Source organism: Euleptes europaea, chromosome 13 (assembly GCF_029931775.1).
Source record: "Euleptes europaea isolate rEulEur1 chromosome 13, rEulEur1.hap1, whole genome shotgun sequence".
Lineage (NCBI taxonomy): Eukaryota > Metazoa > Chordata > Lepidosauria > Squamata > Sphaerodactylidae > Euleptes > Euleptes europaea.
Genome location: NC_079324.1, coordinates 46,042,835 through 46,065,128, shown reverse-complemented (window position 1 = coordinate 46,065,128; position 22,294 = coordinate 46,042,835). Strand labels below are relative to the sequence as shown.

General features: G+C 47.0%; 1 protein-coding gene across 3 annotated transcripts in view; it reads right to left on the bottom strand.

The window, feature by feature from the left end:
* The window catches only part of BICDL1 (BICD family like cargo adaptor 1), a 75,975-nt gene extending 53,990 nt beyond the window's left edge, over positions 1-21,985 (bottom strand). For all 3 annotated transcript variants that reach the window (XR_008933742.1, XM_056859562.1, XM_056859564.1), the window contains exons 1-2: positions 21,602-21,985; positions 5,500-5,715 (exon numbers count right to left, since the gene is read on the bottom strand). Coding sequence is in view for 2 of the 3 variants with exons in the window: in XM_056859562.1 (XP_056715540.1) it covers positions 5,500-5,715; positions 21,602-21,985 (600 nt within the window). In the remaining variant the exon portion in view is untranslated. The remainder of the gene's footprint in view (positions 1-5,499; positions 5,716-21,601) is intronic.
* Between the last annotated feature and the right edge of the window lie 309 nt (positions 21,986-22,294).

The window sequence follows — 22,294 nt, the reverse complement described above, 5'->3', positions numbered from 1 at the left end:
CCTGTACTGCTTAGTGGTTAGAGTGTTGCACTGGGAACCAGGAGATCAGGGTTCAAATTCCCGCTGTACCTAGAAGCTCACTAAGGGATTTTGGTCCACTCCCTTTCTCTCATCCTAACTTACAGGGTTGTGGTGACGATCAAATGGGAGGAGAACAACATACGCCACCTTACATTTCTTGGAGGAATGCAAATAAAAAAAGTTACTAGGATAAGCATAAGAAAAGCCATGCTGGATCAGACCAAGGCCCATCAAGTCCAGCAGTCCAGTGTTCCACAGCGCCTAATATAATAGGCATGCACCTCTGATCCTGGAGAGAATAGGTATGCATCATGACTAGTATTCATTTTGACTAGTAGACATGGATAGCCACGAACATGTCCACTCCCCTCTTAAAGCCTCCCAAGTTTCAGCCATCACCACATCCTGTGGCAGGGAGTTCCACAATTTAACTATGCATTGTGTGAAGAAATACTTCCTTGTATCTATTTTGAATCTCTCACACGCCAGCTTCAGCAGACGACCCCATGTTCTGGTATTATGAGAGAGGGAGAAAAGTAGGTCTGTGAATATCGATAAACCTGAACAGAAAATAAGCCCCAAAAAGCCATTTCGGTAAATTTCAGGTTCAGGTTTACCGAATTCCAAAACCTTGGGGGAAAGCCAAAGCCAAATTGGCCATTCCCAACAAAACCGGGTAATTATCCAGCTTTTTCAGGTTCTCCCCAGGCTTTGCAAAGTTCCTGGGGGGCATTTTTTGAGGTAGAGCCCCCAAACATGCAGGATAGCTTGCAGGGACTCTCCTTGCAAGAACCACCAAGTTTGGTGAAGATTGGGTTGGGGGGGTCACGCTGGCTTCTAAGGAGCTTCAGCCCCCCCCCCTCAGGAATGGGCTCAAAGAGTCAAGAATGTGAAAGCTATATAAGTGAACAGTTAGTGTCTGATACGCTTATTTTCCAGGAAATTCATCTAGGGACATCTAATGACTTTCAACCTATGCTACAATCCACAGATATGGCTGTATTCGATTAAAAAACACAGTTAACGCAAAACCACACCCAAGAAATCCAAATTCTACTCTTTAAACCTGACTCTGCAGTTTGGCTTAATCAAGCATACTTAGCATATTTGTCCAATGGTATGAGTTTTGCATTTATTTTACTTCAATCCTGCTCGTCATGTGGAGAAGTTTAAATGTGTATGATTATAATTCTAGTTTTGTTAGTCAACAGTAGTGGAGCAAATTGCTATACAGGATTCTGAAGCCCTCCTCATAACCACTGGAAGCATCCTTCTAGCCTCTGAGAGCTAGGAACTTGGATTTATTTTTTTAAGCTGCAGTTCTCAGAAAACAATTCTGTATGCAACGCTACATTGTGCATTCCTGCAGCATCACAGGACATAGATAGCCATGCCCATTGATAGCAAAAGTCCCTGCTGCAGGGCAGTATACAATAAAAGTGCTTTTGTTCTCTTGACCACAAGTACAGTCCCTAGACAAGTGATAGGGTCATTTTTTTTAAATCTAGGGATGGCACACTGTCCCTGAAAAAGAGCAACTCTCAGCACACTTTAGGGCCATAAGCATTGTACCCAACAAACCTGGCTTTTCTTAAGTGCTAAGAAAGAGCACCACGCTCAAAAGGAGACCTACTTGCAAAGGGACACAGTCCTGCTGAGTATTTGAGAAGGTCACACAATAAGCAAGTAAGACATTTTGAATAGTATGGTAGTACTTAGCTTGCTGCACATTGCTTTTCTCCATTTTCAAATCTCCTCAAAGCAGAGGACCAAATTATGCCCGGCCACCTGAAGCACCCTTTAGCACAGGGTTCCTCAAACTTTTTAAACAGGGGGCCAGTTCACTGTCCCTCAAACACTGTTGGGGGCTGGACTATAGTTTGAAAAAAGTATGAACAAATTCCCCGTGTGTGTGGGGAGGAGGAGGCGGCGCGAGGGGGCTCTCCTGAAAAGCATCCTCCTCCCGAGCCCGGACCTTCCCCCTTCGCTCTGCAGCTGGGGCTCGACCTTCCCTCGGCAGACGCAGCCTCGCCCCTGCCCCAGCCTCCCTTGCGCTCTCCACACGCACGCATGCACAGAGGCGAGTTAATGGGGAATAAAGAGGCTGGAGTCCGCGGCAAGTGCCTGCGCCTTACAAATGTAGTGGTTAAGAGTGGCGGTTTGGAGAGGGGACTCTGATCTAGAGAACCAGGTTTGATTCCCCACTCCTCCACGTGAGAAGCGGAGGCTAATCTGGTGAACCTGGTTGGTTTCCCCACCCCTACACACGAAGCCAGCTGGCTGACCTTGGGCAAATTACAGCTCTGTTCGAGCTCTCTCAGCCCCACCTGCCTCACAGGGCGTCTGTTGTGGGAGGGTATGGGAAGGGGATTGTAAGGCAATTTGAGTCTCCCTTTGATGGTAGAGAAACTCAGCATGTAAAAACCAAGGCCATTTATGAACGGGAGGTTTTGCCTTGGATTTGCCGCTCTCCAGATGCACATTTTCCCCATCCAAATTCTCCAAACTCTTCCCGGGGGTGGGGGGAGCTTACTTTTGAGTTCTGAGAATTCGGATGGGGAAAATGTGCATCTGGAGAGCGGCAAATCCAAGGCAAAACCTCCCGTGCATAAATGGCCACAAGTCTTTTTCTTCTTCTCCCTGGAGATATGCCCAGCCCCCTCCCCCAAGGGGCCCCTACAATTACCTCCAGGCCACAAGGATACCCCCAGGAGGAGAGAGAGCCCCAAGCTGTGAGAACGCTGCCCGACTGCGGCCAAAACAGGAACGCCAGGGTCACGTTGGGCTGCATCGTGGAGGGCCCAAAGGCCCAGGCGCAGCTGCATGGAGCTCGAGGAGGCCAGGCCCAGCCAGGCCACAAAGCTAGGCAATGGGAGAAGTCTCCCGGTGGGGCGTGCTGCGGAAGAGAAGGGGGCGACCGGGCCCAGGAAAGGGGTTTTGGGCCTGGGAGGGAGAGAGTGAGGGGGGCCACTGGGCGGTACGCGAGGCGGCAAGACGCCTCGTGCGCCCAGGAAAGGGGGGTTGGGGCCAGGGAGGGTGGGAGTTAGAGGGCGAAGGGGGCCACGGAGGCAAGACGCCTTGTGCGCCCAGGAAAGGGGGTTTTGGGCTGGAGAGGGAGTAGGGAAGGGGGCGACTGGGGTGGGAGGGAGGCTTCCGGCTGGGCGCACGCTGCCAGGAAGCCCAGAAAAGCTCTGTGGAGGGGGGCAAGGGGGGACTGGCTTTCTCAGTCCCCAGGCCGAACAAAAGCCCTCTCGGGGCCGGATCCGGCCCGCGGGCCGTAGTTTGAGGACCCCTGCTTTAGCAAACACCACAAACTACAGGGAAAACAGAATTTTTCAAGTTAAAGCCTGGAATACGCACCAGCCCATGCTGGGAAGAGAAGGATGACACAGACACACTGTGCTGTGAGGAAGCAGAAGCAGGCCACAACATTGATTATAGGTTCCTCAAGGCTTGGCGCAGCATAGGCTGGGGACAATGGGAACAACTGACAGCCCAACTGCCGTCAGCACTTTCCCCAACTCGCCTGTTGGGGTAACTTAGGGCAGAGGGCTGGTGTCAGAGCTGGAAGAGGTAGAAACCGCTATTCCTAGCCATCAGCATCCTCCTAGGGGTGAGGCTAATGCATCAGCCCTGAGGTTGGCTGTCCTGCAGCCTGCTCCCCAGGGCCTCTTAAGGGGACTCCCTTTTTGGTCATGCAGGAAGCCCACCGTGCACAACCTGCTCTGTGTTCCCCAGCCAATGCCTCAATGCAGCCAGGTGTGATAGTTTTGTTCTTTACAGTACAATCAGGAATACACACACACTTTTCTTTGCTCTGGGAAAGGCAAAAAACCCAGGGCCTCAGAGCAATCAAAGCCCTGGGTAAAATTCCCTTCCAGCCATGTTAACCAGCAACCCCCACAGAGGCATAGCAAAGGGTGAGTAAAGGTAAAGGTAGTCCCCTGTGCAAGCACCAGGTCATTCCTGACCAAGGGGTGACGTCACATCCCGACGTTTACTAGGCAGACTTCTTTACGGGGTAGTTTGCCAGTGACTTCCCAAGTCATCTTCCCTTTACCCCCAGCAAGCTCGGAAAGATGGAAGGCTGAGTCAACCTTGAGCTGGCTACCTGAAACCAACTTCCGTTGGGATCGAACTCAGGTTGTGAGCAGAGCTTGGACTGCAGTACTGCAGCTTACCACTCTGGGCCACGGTGGTAAGTAGCACACTGAAAATAAACTCAGAAACCATAGAGTGGGAGGGCATACCACCCTTAGCCTGTTCCTTTTTAACCCAAGCTGCAGACCAGAAGGAAACCTGGGCTCTAGGTCCACATGCACACACACCCTCAATGGGCCAGCCCCTTGGAGTCAAGCTGCAGGAAGCTGCTTCATGGCTAGCTAGCTTACAGCAAAGCTGGGCCCATTTGCTCAGTGTCTATAGAGTCCTAAACATCTTAGGACCAAGGCACTTGAAAAACTCTCCTCCTCCCATAATAGGGTTGCCAGGTCCCTCTTCGCTGTTGGCAACCCTATCCCATAACCTCCAGCTCACCAGTTAAGATCTGCCTCACAAGCCCTGTTCTCCACCCCTCCATGTAGGGTTGCCAACCTCCAGGTACTAGCTGGAAATCTGCCATTATAACTGCTCTCCAGCCGATAGAGATCAGTTCACCTGGAGAAAATGGCCGCTTTGGCCATTGGACATTATGGCATTGAAGTCCCTCCCCTCCCCAAACCCCGCTTTCCTCAGGCTTCGCCCCAAAAACCTCCCGCTGGTGGCAAAGAGGGACCTGGCAATCCTACCTCCATCCCCCATCCCCCCAGAAGTGGCAACTAGAGACAGGGTTTTTTTCTGGCAGAGGCATCTTGTCTGTGGAATGCCTTACCCCTTGAGGCTTGCCTGGTGCCTACATTGCTTTCTTTTAAATGCCAGGCCCAAGCGTTTTTGTTTACATAGGCTTTTTACTAAGGAGTTGATCTTTTAAAATCATGTTATTAGTGCACTTTTAGCCTGAAAAATTGTTAAATTAATTTTAAGCTGCTCAGTTATTTGTTTGTGTAAAACTCCGGCTGGGGTTTTTAAAATGCTGGGGTTTAATTTATAACTTTTAATGTGTGTTCTGCAGTTTGTTAATTTGTAAGCCCAGAAGACGTGGCATAAGAATTCCCCAAATAAATAAAATAAGTATGGGGCATTTGGCATAACTGCTTTCTATGGCACTGTTAGGGCGAAAATGAAGGGTCGCTTTTGCCTCCTTTATTCCCTGTTTCAGCCAGGATCAAATGCACGTTCGGCGAAACGCATGCGTTCGATCCTGGCTGAATCCTGGCTGAAACAGGGAATAAAGGAGGCTAAAGCAACCATGCGTTTTCGCCCTTAGTTCTTGTTGTATGTTGGACTGAAGCATAAAAAGCAGCATCATATTCAAGGATTGCAAAGAAAGCCGCAAGATCTTTAAGCTTTGCTTTCTTCCCCAGCCACCATTAGACTCACCCTGCTGAGCTGATCCAAGAGTCTTTGGTTCTGTTCAGATAGTTCCTGGACCGCCCGAGTCTTCTCTCTATCTGCTTCCCGTAGATGGACCTGTTGTTTCTCCAGTTCATCCTGGAGCTGTTTCACATCGCTCTCCAGCTCTGATACCCTTCCTTCCCATTCCCCCTCTTTGTTCTCAAACCTTCGCCTTAGTTCATGTTTCTCTTGTTCGAGGTGCTGCATGACACAAAGAAAATAAAGTGAAAACGAAGAGTTGAATGCCATTGTCCTCTTTCCCTTTGGGCCAGCAAGCATATTTTAAAACACATGCACAAGTATAAAACAGACAAGGGAGGGATCCACAAGAACTTACGGGGTGGGGGGAGGCATCTCATTTCCCCCTCCCCCACTATTTCTTCTTTCCCTTTCCTGAAAATCCCAATAGCCTCTCCCCTTTACCTACTTCCTTTTCTTTTCCCCCTTGCACCAGCCAACATACCTTCATCCCCCCCACCCCGTTGTCTTCAGCTTTCCTGCCTTCCCTCCTTTGGGCAGCCTCTACCAAGGAAAGTTATGGCTAAGTTGTGCAGCATTGGCAGCTCGACCAGACCCAGTAGCATGGTGGGGAATGCATAAGAACTTGCAAGGGAACCTCAGTTTCCACTGTATTCCCTTTCCCACACTGTTTCCTTCCTCCTGGCAACCCTCATATTCTCACATTTCCCTACTTCCTTTTCTTCTTCTCACTTACCAACCACCCTACCTTTTGTCTGCCACCCATCTTCTGTCTTCAGCTATATTGTATTTATTTATTTCATTTATACCCTACCTTTCTCCACAATGGGGACCCAAAGCAACTTACATCATTCTCCTGGCCTCCATTTTATCCTCACATCTACAACTGTGACGTAAATTAGGCTGGCACAAGGTCACTCAGCAAACTTCCATGGCACAGTGGATCCCAGCCTGAAACTCTAACCACTTTACCATGCTGGCTTTTGTTAGGTGACTGCTGTTGAACAGTAGCAAGCAGTCAGTCCTGGATGAGTCATGCAAGTAGTGTGGTATCAAGTCACCCAGCGGTTGCAACCAGGCCTGGCCCCAAAGAGTTCTCTCTCAAAATGCCAAAACAGCCATGGAAATGGGCCTGAACCCTCACCCTGCTTTCTACTGACAGAAACCAAGCTTGAAGGCTGGAAATACCGTTGTGGTTGCCTGGCAACCTCTACAACACCACTAAGACAGCATTAGTTTCTTAATGCAACAAGTGCTGCTTTGATTATTTTGGTGTTTTGTTCGTATTTTTCTGCAAACCTGGAGCTTTTCTGAGGTTTGTAGAAAGATCCGTCTTGCCTGTTCACGGCCCCAATTTAAGTATCTACAGATTTGGCCATGTTGAGAATTAGACATATTGATTGATAGACTGTTCCAGTAAGAATCAGGTTCCGTCCGGTAGATAAACAGTGAAACAATCAAAAAAAATCAATCAACAGAAAGCATCATCGGTGACCTCAACCAGTCATTTTTTTTTTTTTTTTTGCATCAATCTATTTCCATCCTGGTATACATTTCTAACACCTCGTTCTGCTGAAAGGCTTTTAAAGCCAGAACTTCATCCAGTTTTGAAATTTTCATCATGTCATGCAAGTGGGGCTTTAAAGCTTCCATTTCCCTTTGATGTAAGACTCCACTCGGTTCCTTAATTTGGAGCCAAGCTATACATTTAAAGGAATTATGTGGCACAGCCCCCTTACAACTATATTACTTCCAAAAGCACTGCAGACATTGCATCACAGTCCACTATCAACCTGACATCAAGACGCAGAAAAAACAACCATGTCAAAGAGAATGTCTACAGCCTAGCCTTTTTCCTGATGTGCCCGCTTTCTATAAGCAGGGTATTTTAGATATGGCGGGCCATTAAATGTGATCTGCCTACCTACATATAATCACAAATATAATTGTTCTGGATGTGTTGAAGATAAGCCATTAGTTGCTGTCAGGATACTCGGGGTTGGTTAACATAGTTAGGCCTTAGGCGCTTGCTTCCCAAGTAAAAGAACAACTCGTTTCTCTTCAGATCCAAACATCTGTATTCTTTAATGTTTAACACCAACTTGTTAATAGAAAAACGCAGAACTGGGTGCAGGAGAATGGTCTTTATTCTTATTCTATATTAATTCAGGCTTACAGGCTTCTGAGGCCTTTTGTGCTAGCTTTTCATGTGGGGGGGATCTCCACTCCCCAGGACTTCGATGGAGCAGCTTCCTCCATGGACTTTGCCTTGCAATTGGTTATTGTCAGGCTGCTGAAGCCGAGCTCTCTCCAAAGATACTCAGCCCTCCTGGTCTACAGCTCTCTCGCCTCTCAGGTAGGGCTGTCAATTCGGTTCGGCCCGAACTGAAAATCAGCCGAATTTCCCTTGATTCGGCGGTTTTTAGTTCGGACGGATCCGAACTCAAAACTGGCGGGCAACCGGGGGGGCCGAATTCAGCGAGTTCGGGAGTTCGGCGAATAAATTCGGCCAATTCGGCCGTCAGTAAGCAGCATAACCGTCAGTAAGCAGCATTCTCCTCCCCCGGCCAATCGGTGGCCAAGCTGGGTCTTCTTCTGGCCAATCAGTCAGGATTGAGTGCTGGAGGAATCAGCTGATGTGCGGCCGGCCGGGGAAAGAGAGAGAGAGAGGGAAATCCTCATGTGTGTGTGAGGGGGTGCTTGTGCACATTCGCTCCTTTCCGTGGCTGCAGGGGGCGCATTTTTTGGGGTACCGACCCCAAACTTTCAGGGGATATTCAGACAGTTTTTTTTAAGAGACCACCCAAGTTTTGTAAACATTGGGTCAGGGGGTCCCGAGATATGGGCTCCCCCCCTTTTTTCTTTCCATGGCTGCAGAGGGCGCATTTTTGGGTGTGCCGACCCCAAACTTTCAGCGGAGCATCAGACTAGGCTTCTTAAGATACCCCCCAAGTTTTGTAAACATTGGGTCAGGCCCCCCCGAGATATGGGCTCCACCCCTTTTTCCTCTCCCCCCTTTTCCATTTTCGTGGCTGCAGGGGGCGCTTTTTTGGGGGTTCAGCCCCCAAACTTTTGTCATAGCTTCAGAGAATCCCTCTTAAGAGACCACCCAAGTTTTGTAAAGATGGGTTCAGTGGGGGCTGAAATATTGGCTCCCCCCCTTTTCTCTTTCCATGGCTGCAGGGGGCGCATTTTTGGGTGTGCCGATCCCAGACTTTCGGCGGAGCTTCAGTCAAGGCTTTTTAAGAGACCACCCAAGTTTTGTAAACATTGGGTCAGGGCCCCCCGAGATATGGGCTTTCCCCTTTCCCCTATTGGGATGAATGGATCACCCTCGAGAGATGCATACATATGGATCTTATATTGGATACAAATGGAATCATATTGGATTACCCAGCCTCCCAGCCCCTCCTGCTGGAACAGAAGACAGCCACAGTAAGACCCCTTTGGGGGCTTTAATCTATATTTTTTCTTTTCTGTGTGTGTGTGGGGGGGGAAAGCAGAGTCTGTGTGTGTGTGTGGGGAGGGAGCAGTTTCTGTGGGTGGGGGGGGGAAGCCAAAGGGGGCTTTTGCCGGTTCTGCCTGGGGTGTGTGTTCCCCCTCCAGTCTCTCTCTCCCTGGTTTGAGGGGGGGCTTCATTTTTATTCTTCAGGTTTTTCCTCATTCATAAGATCAGTTAGGTTATTTTGATGCTTGCTCAAAACTGGTTTTCAAATGGTGACTTAAAGAATGCATCTGCCTGGTCCCAAGTCCAATGCAAAAGGAGACATTCCACCCCCTCCTGCTCATTATGCATAGCTAGCTGCCTCTGTCCCTTTCCATGGTATGCAAACTCCCAGGTGTCAGGTGTTGCTATGCACTGTTGCAAAGGTTTTGCATTGCGTGCTTGTGTTGCTTTGCAGTTGTATTGTTTTGCAAAATTCTTCACACCTGCCCCGCCCTTTGCATATTTGCAAAGGGGTTGCTCTGCAGTTGTGTTGCTTTGCAAAGTTCTTAGCACCTGCCCCGCCCTTGCTCTCATCAGCTGTTTGTCGGGCCGGGAGCTTTGTGCGTGGGCGGCAAGCTCTGCAGAGAGATCCACATTAAGGGTGGGGGGGACCCCTTTCAGGGCCCATATCTCAGCCCCCCCTGACCCAATCTTTACAAAACTTGGGGAGTCTTTCAATATACGTCCTTTGAAGCTCTGCTGAAAGTTTGGGACCTCTAAGCCCAAAAATGCCCCCCCCAGAGCCGCGGAAAGGCGCGGTTGTGTTTTTAATGGCTTTATTCGGCCGAATTTTTTTCCCGAACTTTGAATTCCCGCCGAATTGAACGGATCCGAAGTGGGGGAGTTCAGACTTCGGCACGTACCGAACCCACAAGGGCCAAATTCGGCCGAATCCGAACTGTACCGAATTTTTTTTTTTTTGACAGCCCTACTCTCAGGCACTTTCTACCTCCTGAGGGAATTATCTACTGCAGGTGTCTAGATTTCAGCTCTGTCCCTGTAATATAGTCCTTCACAACTCTTCCTCTGTCTTACTGGCTGACTGAACTAGTTCTCCTTATAGGTTGAAGGGAGACCGAAACACCTAACTTTTAATTGGCTCCTATCGAAGATTGTTAAAGGGGCCATAAAGATTGCTTCGTTCTCCTTGCTATCTGATTACCAGGCTAAGGGACCAACACAACAGTTCTATTTTCCCTCCATTTTCTCTAGTTAGCTTTACAAACCCTGAATGTGCATGACTGTTCAGCTTTCCAATGCATAAAGGCCTTACATTCATTCCAATACATTTTTTTTTCTGTTTACAATTATATATATACAAATATACACTTTTTTTTTAAATTTCTTCACAGTTGGCTTCTGATCTGTTCTGGTTGAAGAAGAGCCGGGATGAGAATGACATGGGAGGGAAGGTAGAAAAAGCAAATAGATAGGCCTGGTTTATTACAAACGAGAAAGCTCCTGCGGTTCTTTGTCATGCTCAGCTACCTGAAAGTCTCGGGCAATCATCAACTGCTCCACCAACTGTCCCTATCCACCTTCAATACCTGCAGCTTCTTCTCTGAACACCACATGGTGCCTCTTTCTTTTCCTTCAGACCCTTCCTCAAAAACCCCTTTTTTCATGACGCCTCTGGCTTAGCCACGCAACTGATATTGCTCACCCTCACCTCGTACGCCTTTTTCTCTCCCCCCACACACTTTTCATTCCTTCTTTGCCTTCTCCAGTGTCAAAATATAGACTTGTAAGCTCCTCAGGGCAGATGCCCTGCGTACACTTAGTTTTTTATTTCTTAAACAAAAAAAAGTTAAAATCAATCTGGACTCATCATACTCTGATTTGCCAGCCTTTCCCCCCTAAATCCTGGTATGTTAGGATTTGCTACTCCGTGCTGAGGCAAATGGACTTGGTCCTCATCAGAGATATTTTCATCCGTTTTCACTGTGTTTGAGGTTTGAGCCATGGCACGGACAACCGATGGCTGAACCTTGGCACAAATTATGCTCTAGTAACCCCTCCGGGAATGACAAGTTAAAGAAAACAAACTTCTGCCAAGCTTTCGCTTACATACACATGTTCTGAGCGGGGAAGGAAATTGGAGAGAGGACCATCACCCTAATTTTTACCTCAGTTGTCCCCTTCTTCCCTTGTTTGGAAAACATTCTCTCTCTAAAATGGTGCCCCAAAAAGATGCAGAGAGGGGCTTTCTTCACCAGCCTTTTTTTTTTTTTTTACCTCAGAGCTTAGTCACAGGTGGAGACATCCCAACAGTTGCTAAAATTCCCCTCCTTAGAATTGCAACTGCCTGTAGAAAAAATGTCCTGTCCTTTGAATAGAGGCTTGAGGATATGTTATTTACCAGGCAGTGTAATTTATCCCTGTGCCATAAAAACCTTTGCTGTCCATTTCTGCACATAAAGTCTTTATTAAAGGGACAGGGCATTTTTAACCAGATCTGTTGGCATCTAGTCCTTCCCTGTGAGGAGGGAGAAGAGCTTTTACTGCAGGAATTAGTTTGTCAGTAGCTTGTTTTTGGAAAGAGGTGTCAAAATGGCCTCACATGCCCCTGATTAAAAATTAAGGTACTACATAGGGACTGAGATATAGGAATTAACAAATGTGCCCTCCTGCAGATGTTATTTTTTCTGTCTCTGGCACTTCAGGGCAGCCTGGCTATAATATATGATAGCTTGTAGGATATTTTCATCCTATGTTCCCTCCTCCAGCGGGGTCCAAGGTGGGGGATGGATACATTTAAGCCAAGGCTCAGAGTTCAGGGTTGCCCAGCTTCAGCTGCAAGCCTATTATCATGACACAGTCTATTTATGTCATTTCAGGAATAATATACATTTTTTTTCTTTAATGGCTGATAAAATTGTATACATGAAATTGGCTGGGCTTTTCTGGGGTGTAACACTTTATACATTTGTTCTAGGACCAGAAGAATTATACTTGGGCTCTGCTCCTATTAAAACCTGGAAAGCAACTTCCAATTTATTTCACGCATACTCAAATGCCAAGATTTATTTTTTTTGTAAACTCTTATGTTAGCTATCAAAGGAAATATAGAATGTTCTCTCTCTCCTCCTCCTCCTCCTCCTTAACTAAAGAAATTTCTTTATTTATGTTAGTTATAGTCCACCTTTCTCAGTTGGACTCGAGGCAGGTTACACAAAATGAGTCAATACAATCGACGGATGGAACATTCACCAAACAGTGCAATAGGATTAGGGTTGTAGAACCAATCAGAAGTTTAAAAACAGAACTGAAGCAAAGCATAAGTATTAACAATGAAACATTAAATTATGCAGAATTCCATAGTAGGATCCTGGTTTCAACACTAGTATAGACCACAGTCCCTAACAATTTTTCTAAGTAATTTTTCTAAGTAATTTTGTAAATAATTTAGTACAGCGCAAGTCTACTGCCTGTGCAGAAAGTGGCTTTCAAATTTTAATCACGGTCCAGGGGTCTTCCCATATCCTGATTCTTTGAAACTGACAGTGAGATAGAAATCCTTATTTTATTTCACTGATTTTAAGGAGGATGAAACAGAAGTAAATGGACATATTCCAGTTCTATTTTAAAAATTCTGAAATTGAATGTTTAGGAAGCATAAGAAGCTGGCAAAGAGCATAATTAAAGAGCATAAATTACTCCATGCACACTTAACTAATCTAGGACAGTGAATTCATATCCGGAAGCTGGAATGCTATTTCCTATTTCAGTAAGTAGAGGGGGGAAGATAGCAGGATATCAAGCCCTACTTTGCATATAATCTGCACAAATATTTTACACAATATTTGTTGGGTATACTTTTTATACCTTATACCAACCATTACAATATTATATACCCAGATAGAACAGTTGTCATTTTTAAGCAAAGGGATTTGTGCTTTTAGCATGCACCAGCAGGGGACCCACAAAAACTTGTGGGGGTATCTCTTTTTCCTCTCCCCCACTATTTCTCTTTCCCTTTCTTGGAAGCCTCCATTGCCTGTCCCCCTTTCCTGTTTCCTTCTTGCCTTCCCAACCACCTGCCAATCTACCTTTATCTGCCCCCCTGTCTTCAGCTTTCCTTCCTTCCCTCTCCCTGGCAGCCTCTCCTTGGGAAAACTCTTCAGCACTGCTTGCCACCAGGGCAGGCCAAGGAGATGCAGGAGGCACTTCAGTTTCCCTTCTATCCCCTTCCTCACACTATTTACTCTTTCCCTCCTCCTGACAGCCCCATAGCTTCACCTTTCTTCGCTTCCTTCTTTCCTTTCCTCCCACCAAGCAACCTACCTTTTATCTGCCCCCATCTTCAGTTATACTTATTATTTATTTATTTCACTGATAGCTGCCTTTCTTCACATTGGGGACCCAAAGTAGCTTACATCATTCTCCTCTCCTCGATTTCATCCTCACAACCATCCTGAAAGGTAGGTCAGGCTGAGAGTGTATGACTGGCCCAAGGTGAGCTTCCATGGCAGAGTGGTATGGTTGCCAACCTCCAGGTACTTAGCACGGGATTATAGTACATAAATGCACATAAACAGGTAGTAAATAACAAGTGTATAATAAGTGCTGAAAGACAAGACAAGTGCAGAACACAAAAACTAAGCAACTAATTATGTACAAATTCTCAGGTAAATCTGAAACAGTCCTTGTCATGTATCTGAGAGTAACAGTCCTCTTCTGGATTTCAAGATAGTCAATTCCACAGGATATCCAATATCGGTATAAATCGAAAGAAATGGGGGACGGCCGTTTCACATAGGTTTCTTCAGCCCCAAAATACGTCCTACATTTAAACACATTATTTAAAATAGTACTATTATTTAAAATAGTACTATTTTAAATAATGTGTTTAAATGTAGGACGTATTTTGGGGCTGAAGAAACCTATGTGAAACGGCCGTCCCCCATTTCTTTCGATTTATACCGATATTGGATATCCTGTGGAATTCTATCTTGAAATCCAGAAGAGGACTGTTACTCTCAGATGCATGACAAGGACTGTTTCAGATTTACCTGAGAATTTGTACATAATTAGTTACTTAGTTTTTGTGTTCTGCACTTGTCTTGTCTTTTAGCACTTATTATACACTTGTTATTTACTACCTGTTTATGTGCATTTATGTACTATAATGCTGTGCTAATTTCCAAACCTATTGGTACAGGCACGGAGGTGCCCTATGTTTTGTTGCTTAACCTCCAGGTACTAGCTGGAGATCTCCTGGGATTACAATTGATCTCTAGCCGATAGAGATCAGTTCACCTGGAGAAAATGGCTGGTTTAGAAGGTGGAGTCTACAGCATTACACCCCACTGAAGTCCCTCCCCTCCCCAAACCCTGCCCTCCTCAGGCTCCACCTGGAAAATCTCCAGGTATTTCCCAACCCAGACGTGGCAACTCTACAGAGTGGGGATTCTAAGGTGCGTCTCCCAGATCCTAATATGAAACTAACCATTACACAACACTGGCTTTTGTGCGGTGGCTACTGTTGAAGAGTAGCGAGCAGCCAGGCCTGTGTGAGCCATGGAAGTTGCATGGCAGCAAGTTGCCTAGTGGTTGCTTAGCCCTCCCTCAGAGGCCAAAACATCCCTGGAAAGGGCCGTTCTCACTCCCTCTCCCTTTTACTCACAGAAAACAAGCCCGGAATGATGGCAAAACTGTTATGGTTGCCTAGCATAAACATTGAGGACATTCATTTCTTAAAGCTACAGGTTCTCCTTTTATCATTCTGGATATTTTTAACCCCCTTTTATGTTTTTATTTATTTTAGATTTCAGATTTTTCTGCAAATCTGGGGCATTTTTCAGGTTTGCAGAAAGATCTGTCTTGTAATTCACAGCTCCGCTCTCTGGCTTTAAGTTTCCTCAGATTTGACTGGGTTGAGAATTAGATATATTGATGATAACTAGTTGAGAGGCCCATTTCATTTGGTTTACTTCAGACATGTATAAGTCTGTCATGATCAACTAAAAGCTCTCAATGCTTTTTTCTGTTTTGTAAATCACCTGACCATTAATTCACATTATTACTCTATTAACAGCCTCAAATGGAACACTGGCTGTTAAACAGCATTCCTGGCTTCTCTGAAATATAATAGAACTCAAAAAGCCACCTGCAGTCACTTCAGCAGCTTCAGGTGGAATAACAATAGTTAATTCCGTGGGCTGAACTAGGACTTTGTCCAGGAATATAAGTGCTTCTAAGGAATAATCATGTGTAATCTTAAACACAGGAGGGCAGGGGCAACAATAGACCACCTGCCTTCTTTAAATGACATCCCAGCTAGAAATTGTATGCACCCCCACTCAAAATAACTGTCCTGTGTAAGTGTCTGGCACAGATTTTCAAAGTAAAACTATCCCTGGTATCAGACACTCTACATTTAATCTCCCAAGACCGGGGAAAATACCAATAACAATGAGAAATTTGTTACTAACTGCAAAATAGCATTTGCTCTGAATTGCTGCCTGTCCTAGCCCCATTATTTGCAATTACTTTTTAAAAAAATCAATACGTATCCTAGTTTTGCAGGGCTCCTTAGAATGTTTTTCCAGGAGAAACTTTAGAGAGAGATCTCACGGATGCTCTTATAATTAGATATGAGCTCATCACTAAAGCACAGAAATTAGTCCATCCATTTCAACACTGCTCTTAATTTACATTTCACCCATATTCCTTTTCAAGTATGCATGGCATGTTGACATAATGGAGAGATTGAATATTTTTCCTAGGCTGGGTCTTAGGGCTTTACCTAACGGTTCAGGAGTTAGCTTTCTTCTCAGGGTCTGCAATAGTTCCACTACAACATTTACCTATAGCAAGAATACGATCTACAGGAAGGAGCCCAGAATCAAGGGAAGTGGCCGCTTTTTGCTTTGAAAGCTTTTAGCTCTTCAGCCCACCCCTGAAACATCAGGTACAGCCGTACTCTTCCCACCAGGTATTTCCCCTGAGCTGACAGGCGCTGCCCTCTGAGACTCAAGGTAGAGCTACACATTATCAGTAATCCTGTGATAATTTTGCCAACTGTTTAAAAAGAAACAGAATGCAACATCTGGGACTGTGATTGAAAGACTGGTGGAACAGACCAGGACTAACTCCTGGAACCACGTCAAACCGTGAGATCCAACAATCCCAACTTTCCAACCCTTTCCCTTGGGCTGTATTCTCACTGAGATTCACTCCCCCGCCCCCCAGCTGCTTTTACCCTTTACTGGGAAAAACTCAATGTACCTGTTAGTTGTCCCCAATGACAAGGATCATGATGAGCAGGCCACACTAGGATTGCCAGTTTCCAGGTAGTATCTGGATATCTCCCGTTATTACAATTGATTTCCAGACAACCAAGACCAGTTCCCCTGGAGAAAAGGGCTGCTTTGGAGGGTGGGTTCTATGGCATTATACCCTGCTAAGGTCCTTTCCCTCCCCAACTCCACCCTCCACTTCCAAAATCTCCAGGTATCTCCCAACCCAGAGCTGGCAACTATAGCCCACACAGAGGGTATAAAATCAACAGATAATTTTATTGTAATTGCAAAGTTATATATCAGACAGAAACTTTGAGCTGAACTGACTGCAGCATGAACCAAATCAAACTGCCAAATGAAACTGCTCTTGTAAAGAGGCTGAATTCCAGCACTTCCTAGTATGGCAAGTCAGGGGGGACAATCAACTACACTCAATATGGATCAAAGTAGCCTGGGGAATGTCAATTTTCATAAATGGAAAAATGACCTATGGGGAAAAGGTTACAAAACTCCCATGCAAAGTCCAGTCTTCCCCTTTATATTGAGCCTCAATGGCTGCATTTTGTAAAGGAAAAATGATCAGTAAAATTATCTCAGAAGAAACCCTCAAGCAGGGCATTAATACTACAAAACATTCAACAGTACCTTTCTTTACCCCATATTTTAGCTTCAGAAAGCTAAATCATGATGCGACTAACCCTTCCAGTGGGTTCCTTGAAACTTCTGAAGATGCATCCAGCAGTTGCTAAAGCGCCTCTCACCCACCCAAAAGCTACCTAATAGTTCAAGCAAGGATGCAACATGGTGACATGGAGAAAGCACATGCTGAAAGTGAAAGGCAATGCCTCACCAGGCCTGTCCTCACCTGAAAACAGGCCTGTCCTGTAGACCCCCTTCCATAATAGTAATAATTATGTGCCATCAAGTCCCAACTGACAAATGGGACCCCAGGACCATGGGGTTTTCAAGGAAAGAGATTCTTAGTCATTGCCTTCTTCTGCACAGCAACCCTAGTCTGAGTGTTCCAAGCTGTTCACATGAATTTTTTCAATAATCTGCAACCTGTAAAATATGACAGCTTTGTTATCTCCATATTGCAGATGGGTCATGGTTGAAAGATATTGGTTTGCTTAAAGCCAACTAGGAGATTAAGAGCAGTGATGAGAACTTCCCCTTGCTTCAGGCTTGGTCTCTTAGGCACTATGCTACAATATCATTTTTTAAAGGACTGTGAAGGGAAACGTTTCAGGGAAGGCAATGACCACATATTATCACCTGCATATCGTCACAAAGAGCCACAGATCATCACAGCCTACAGTTTTCTGAACTCTCACTCAGGTTATGAAAACTTTAACTACAGTTAAATTAACACAGAAGATGCCCTCCGTTGCCACTATGAAAAGGTCTATGCTGAATTTATAGTGAGCAGGTCAGCGGGGAAGCAATTTATAGAATGCTCAATCACTCTTGAACACAGAGGTTTTATCCCAATCCCTACACCACTCAGACTGGAGGTTGGGGAAAGCTTGTCTAGGGGATTTAGTACGGTCATTTCCAGTTCGGAAAGAATTAAGGTCATTTTCTATGGAAAGGGAGGGGATCATACGACATCACACTAGGGCAGACAGATGGAATTTTCAAGAATAAAGGACATTCTGAATTTTGTTTGTGGGAAATATAGGCAAGAAACAGTAGTTCATTTTCCTCCAAGAGTTTAAGGCAGTTTGAAAGAGGTCATGGTTGCAGTATGTACCCTCATCCTACTTTCACCTCTACAACAGATTTTGCAAGTTCTTGTGAAGGTTCAGTCACATGAAGCTCAATAGAAAAACAGGCCATAAGAACAAGAATTCCTCTTTGTAAAGTACTACAGGATATTGTTTTTACATCCTACTTTATGGGTTATCTGAAAAAATGGCTCTGATATTTACTGCCAAATGTATACTTTCAAACATCCCATTTGACTACTGGCAAGTAAACACACTTAAACATCATAGTAAAGGATGCTTCTCTCAAACTAGACATTATAAGGGGACAAACACCATCTGATGCTAGAGTTCCACAATGTGAATTCCAGGCCTATTATTTGGACCAAAGCAGCAGCCATGGGGGATCATGATATGGATCAAGGTTGCAGAGCTGGGGAGGGTAATTCTTTGGTGCCCCTCATGCCATCCCCCTCCCCCATTCTTTAAGACAGACAGGCACAATAGGAGGGAAAAGACAGGACTGTTGCTCAGTGGTAGAGCATCTGCTTGGCATGCAGAAGGCCCCAGGTTCAATCCCCAGCATCTCCAGTTAAAGGGACTAGGCAAGTAGTTGATGTGAAAGATCTCTGCCTGAGACCCTGGAGAGCCGCTACTGGTCTGTGTAGACAATACTGACTTTGATTGACCAAGGGTCTGATTCAGTACAAGGCAGCTTCATATGTGTTTATGACCACTCCTATGGGTGTGAGAATTTGGGAGCAATCACAGGGTGAGGAAGATTCAGTTCCCCCATCCTCAGTGCATTGTCTTAAACCCATATTGGAAATCTCACTGTTGTTTTTTTAAGGCTAAATCATTTATTAATTTCCGTCACGGAACTCCAGGATCACCTTCCTCAATGTCTGCCTTTTCTGGGAACTATTTCCCTAATACCATAGTTTGTTTTCATGGCTTCTGTGCAGTCCCACATGGGACTGCGCAGGCCAATGTGTGCCTGCACAGAAGACCACAACGAACAACAGTTACAGGTAAGTGCAACCCTGTTTGTTCTCATCCCAGCCACTTCAACCAAAACATCTAACTGCAACGGCTTGGATTCAGCTTCCATCCTTAGCTGACACATTTCCCATCCCACTGCCCAAATGCAGATTGTAAGTTTCTTGGGGCAGGGGCCTTTTTGACATGTTATTTTCTAAGACACTATGTTGATAGTACTGTTATCACATTTTATTCCGACCTTCCTCCAAGGAGCTCAGGGTGGCACATGCAGTTTCTCTCTCTTCCATTTTCCCCCACTATGAAATTAGGCTCAGAGAAAGTGACTGGCCCAAGGTCCCCTGATGGCACCATATAAACGGTTCCTTCAACACAGGAATTCTGCAACAGAGATTTAGTAAGCATCTGTAGGTCACTTTTCCCAGCATCCCCAAATGGAACATAATAAACTTTGCCCAGACAAGTGTTGTTGACTAAATGGTAGGATAAAAAGAGGGACCCGGTTCATAGAGAATCTCAGCAAGTTTAAGATTCTACATGAAGAAACTGTGTGGTTGTTTTTAAGTCCTCAAGATGGGAATGCTGGGTTGAAGAGCTTACCCCATTGTTCCCCAACATGGAGAACATAAACAAGACTCCAGTGCTGCACAGCCATTCACAATGAACTAACTGGAAGATGTGTAGGTTTGCACAATGGCTTTTTGTCCAATCAGGATGTCTACAGAGTTGTTATAGGAGGAACCAGGAACAGTGCTTTATGCATCCCCTACTGATAGCTTGGGCTTCTCTCTCTAGAAATGGAGGCTTCAAAATAAACTATGGAACAAGGCAAGGCCTTAGGTTGTGGTGGAAAGTGACTTCAAGTCACAGAGTTCAAGTCCCAGCAGCCACTGACTCTTGGGGGACTGTGAAACTATCATTATCTTTTAAAGTCATCCTTCCATTTAGAACAAGTATGCATGGGCCAGGGGAGCCAAGTACATTACCTGCTTCTAACTGGGTAAGATGAGGAGGTCACACACCAATGGAGTCCAGCACTGTAGACTGATGACAATTTGAATGTGGTCATTTCCCAAGTAACTAAGTGCCAGAAAAAAAACAAGGCAGTGTACCACAGAGATATGGAGGCCGATCAGTTCTCCCTATCCCCACTGCATTTCCGACCCACAAAGGGAAGGTTTCTGTTGGGAGCCAGAAGCTCAGGACTGTGCATCACTCTAGTCTTTTCTTAGCTCTGAGGATAAGGCCCTGATAAAGCCACCTATGCACCAGATACTGAACCAAGCGTAGCCCAATATATCTGCTCCTATCTATTAGCCAACTCTTCCATACCAGACCTGCACTATTCACACACTGGCAGACCTGGATAACTCCCCCGTCCCAGTCTCGCCCATTTTCTGTTGAATATAAACCTCACCAGGAGGGTTTGTATACAACTCCTGTGTTCCACGTAGTACCTAGAACAAGCATAATGGTGAGAACAGCAGCTGCAAATAGGTAGGGGATACTTGGAAACGTAGGCCTTCACCTGCACTTCTCCCTTGGGATCGAGAAGCATATCCTTTCGGCCCCACAGTTTTAGCCATGGTAAGCCGCATTTACCTGCAGCAGATCTAAACTACCCTGAAGGCCAGCTCCTCCCTTGCCTGCTTTTCACCTTTCTCCACAGTTCTGTGAGATTCACCAGGCCATGAGTACCACAGTGTGTTTCCTATTCCAAAGGTCACACCAACGAATAAGGTTATAGGTCCAGCGTGCAGCAATTCAGAGCATGCACACTTGTGTTGTGCCCTCCCCTCAATATCTAAAATGGGAAAAACCAGAGCTCAGCTCGACCTGGAAGTCACAAACTTCTGACACTATAGATCTGTATCCCTACTGCTAAGCCAAATAAAAGGTCTGGCAATCTCAGACTGAGGAGGTAGAAGGAAAGGGAGGGCATGAAAGAGATCACAAGCCTCCTGCACATGCTCAAGAGGCCTGCTCTGTCAGTCTCACACCTTCCCAAAGACGGTATTTTCCAGAATGGTGTAGGCCCCGCATAAACCCCTACTTGCACCTCTGGCATTAGAAGGTAGGGCCGGTGGGCCCAAGCAGACCTGAGTCATACACGTGAAAGAGATCACAAGCCTCCTGCACATGCTCAGAGGCCTGCTCTGTCACGCTCACACCTTCCCAAACACGGTATTTTCCAGAATGGTGTAGGCCCCTCATAAACCCCTACTTGCACCTCTGGCATTAGAAGGTAGGGCCGGTGGGCCCAAGCAGACCTGAGTCATACACGTGAAAGAGATCACAAGCCTCCTGCACATGCTCAGAGGCCTGCTCCGTCACGCTGACACCTTCCCAAAGACGGTATTTTCCAGAATAGTGTAGGCCCCGCATAAACCCCTACTTGCACCTCTGGCATTAGAAGGTAGGGCCGGTGGGTCCTACACGTGAAAGAGATCACAAGCCTCCTGCACATGCTCAGAGGCCTGCTCCGTCACGCTGACACCTTCCCAAAGACGGTGTTTTCCAGAATGGCGTAGGCCCCGCATAAACCCCTACTTGCACCTCCGGCATTAGCAGGTAGGGCCGGTGGGCCCAAGCAGACCTGAGCCATACACGCCCCTCTTCTTTCCAGCACCGGCCCCAGCCGCTTGGGGCTCCCCCCTCCCCGGGCGCCTCACCTCCAGCTTGTCGGTCAGCTCCTTGTGCATCCTCTCGTACTGGCGGCCCATGTCCTGGTTGCGCTCCAGCAGCGCTTTCCCCAGCCGGGCGGCCAGCACCAAGTCCTTCTCCTTCTGCCTCATCAGGGAGAGCAGCTCCGGCTCGGGCACGGCCACGGGCGGGCCCTGCGGCTCCGGCTCGGCCGGCGGCTCCCCGGCGGCGGCCAGCAGGGCCAGCTCCTCCTCCAGCGCCAGCTCCAGGTCCACCGAGGCCGGGCGGGCAGGCGCCGGGGCCGCGGCGCAGTGGCTGTCCTGCGCTCCGGCCGCCGCCGCCCCGGGCAGCTCCATGCGGCAGGCGCTGTCCAGCTCGGGCGGTGCTGAAACGGACAGGCAGAAGGCGGACATGGCCGGGCCCCGGGCCGCTCCAGGCGACAAGCCGCCGGAGCGGGGAGCCCGGAGCCCGCAGCGGGGAGCCGCGCGTCCCCCCTTCCTCCGCGGCCCAGGAGCGCGCAGCCCTGGGTTCGAGCGCGGGGGGCGCCGCCTGCGCTGCCTAGCCGCCCCGCTGCGGCTGCGGCGGCTGCTGCTGCTGCTGCTGGGCTCCCTCAAGGCGATCGGGACGCCGCTCGGACCAAGACGGTGAAGCTGCAGCGGTCGGGGTCGTGGTGGCTGCTGGTGCCGCCGGCCCGGCTTTGCGGCGCCGCTCCCCGAGCCCCA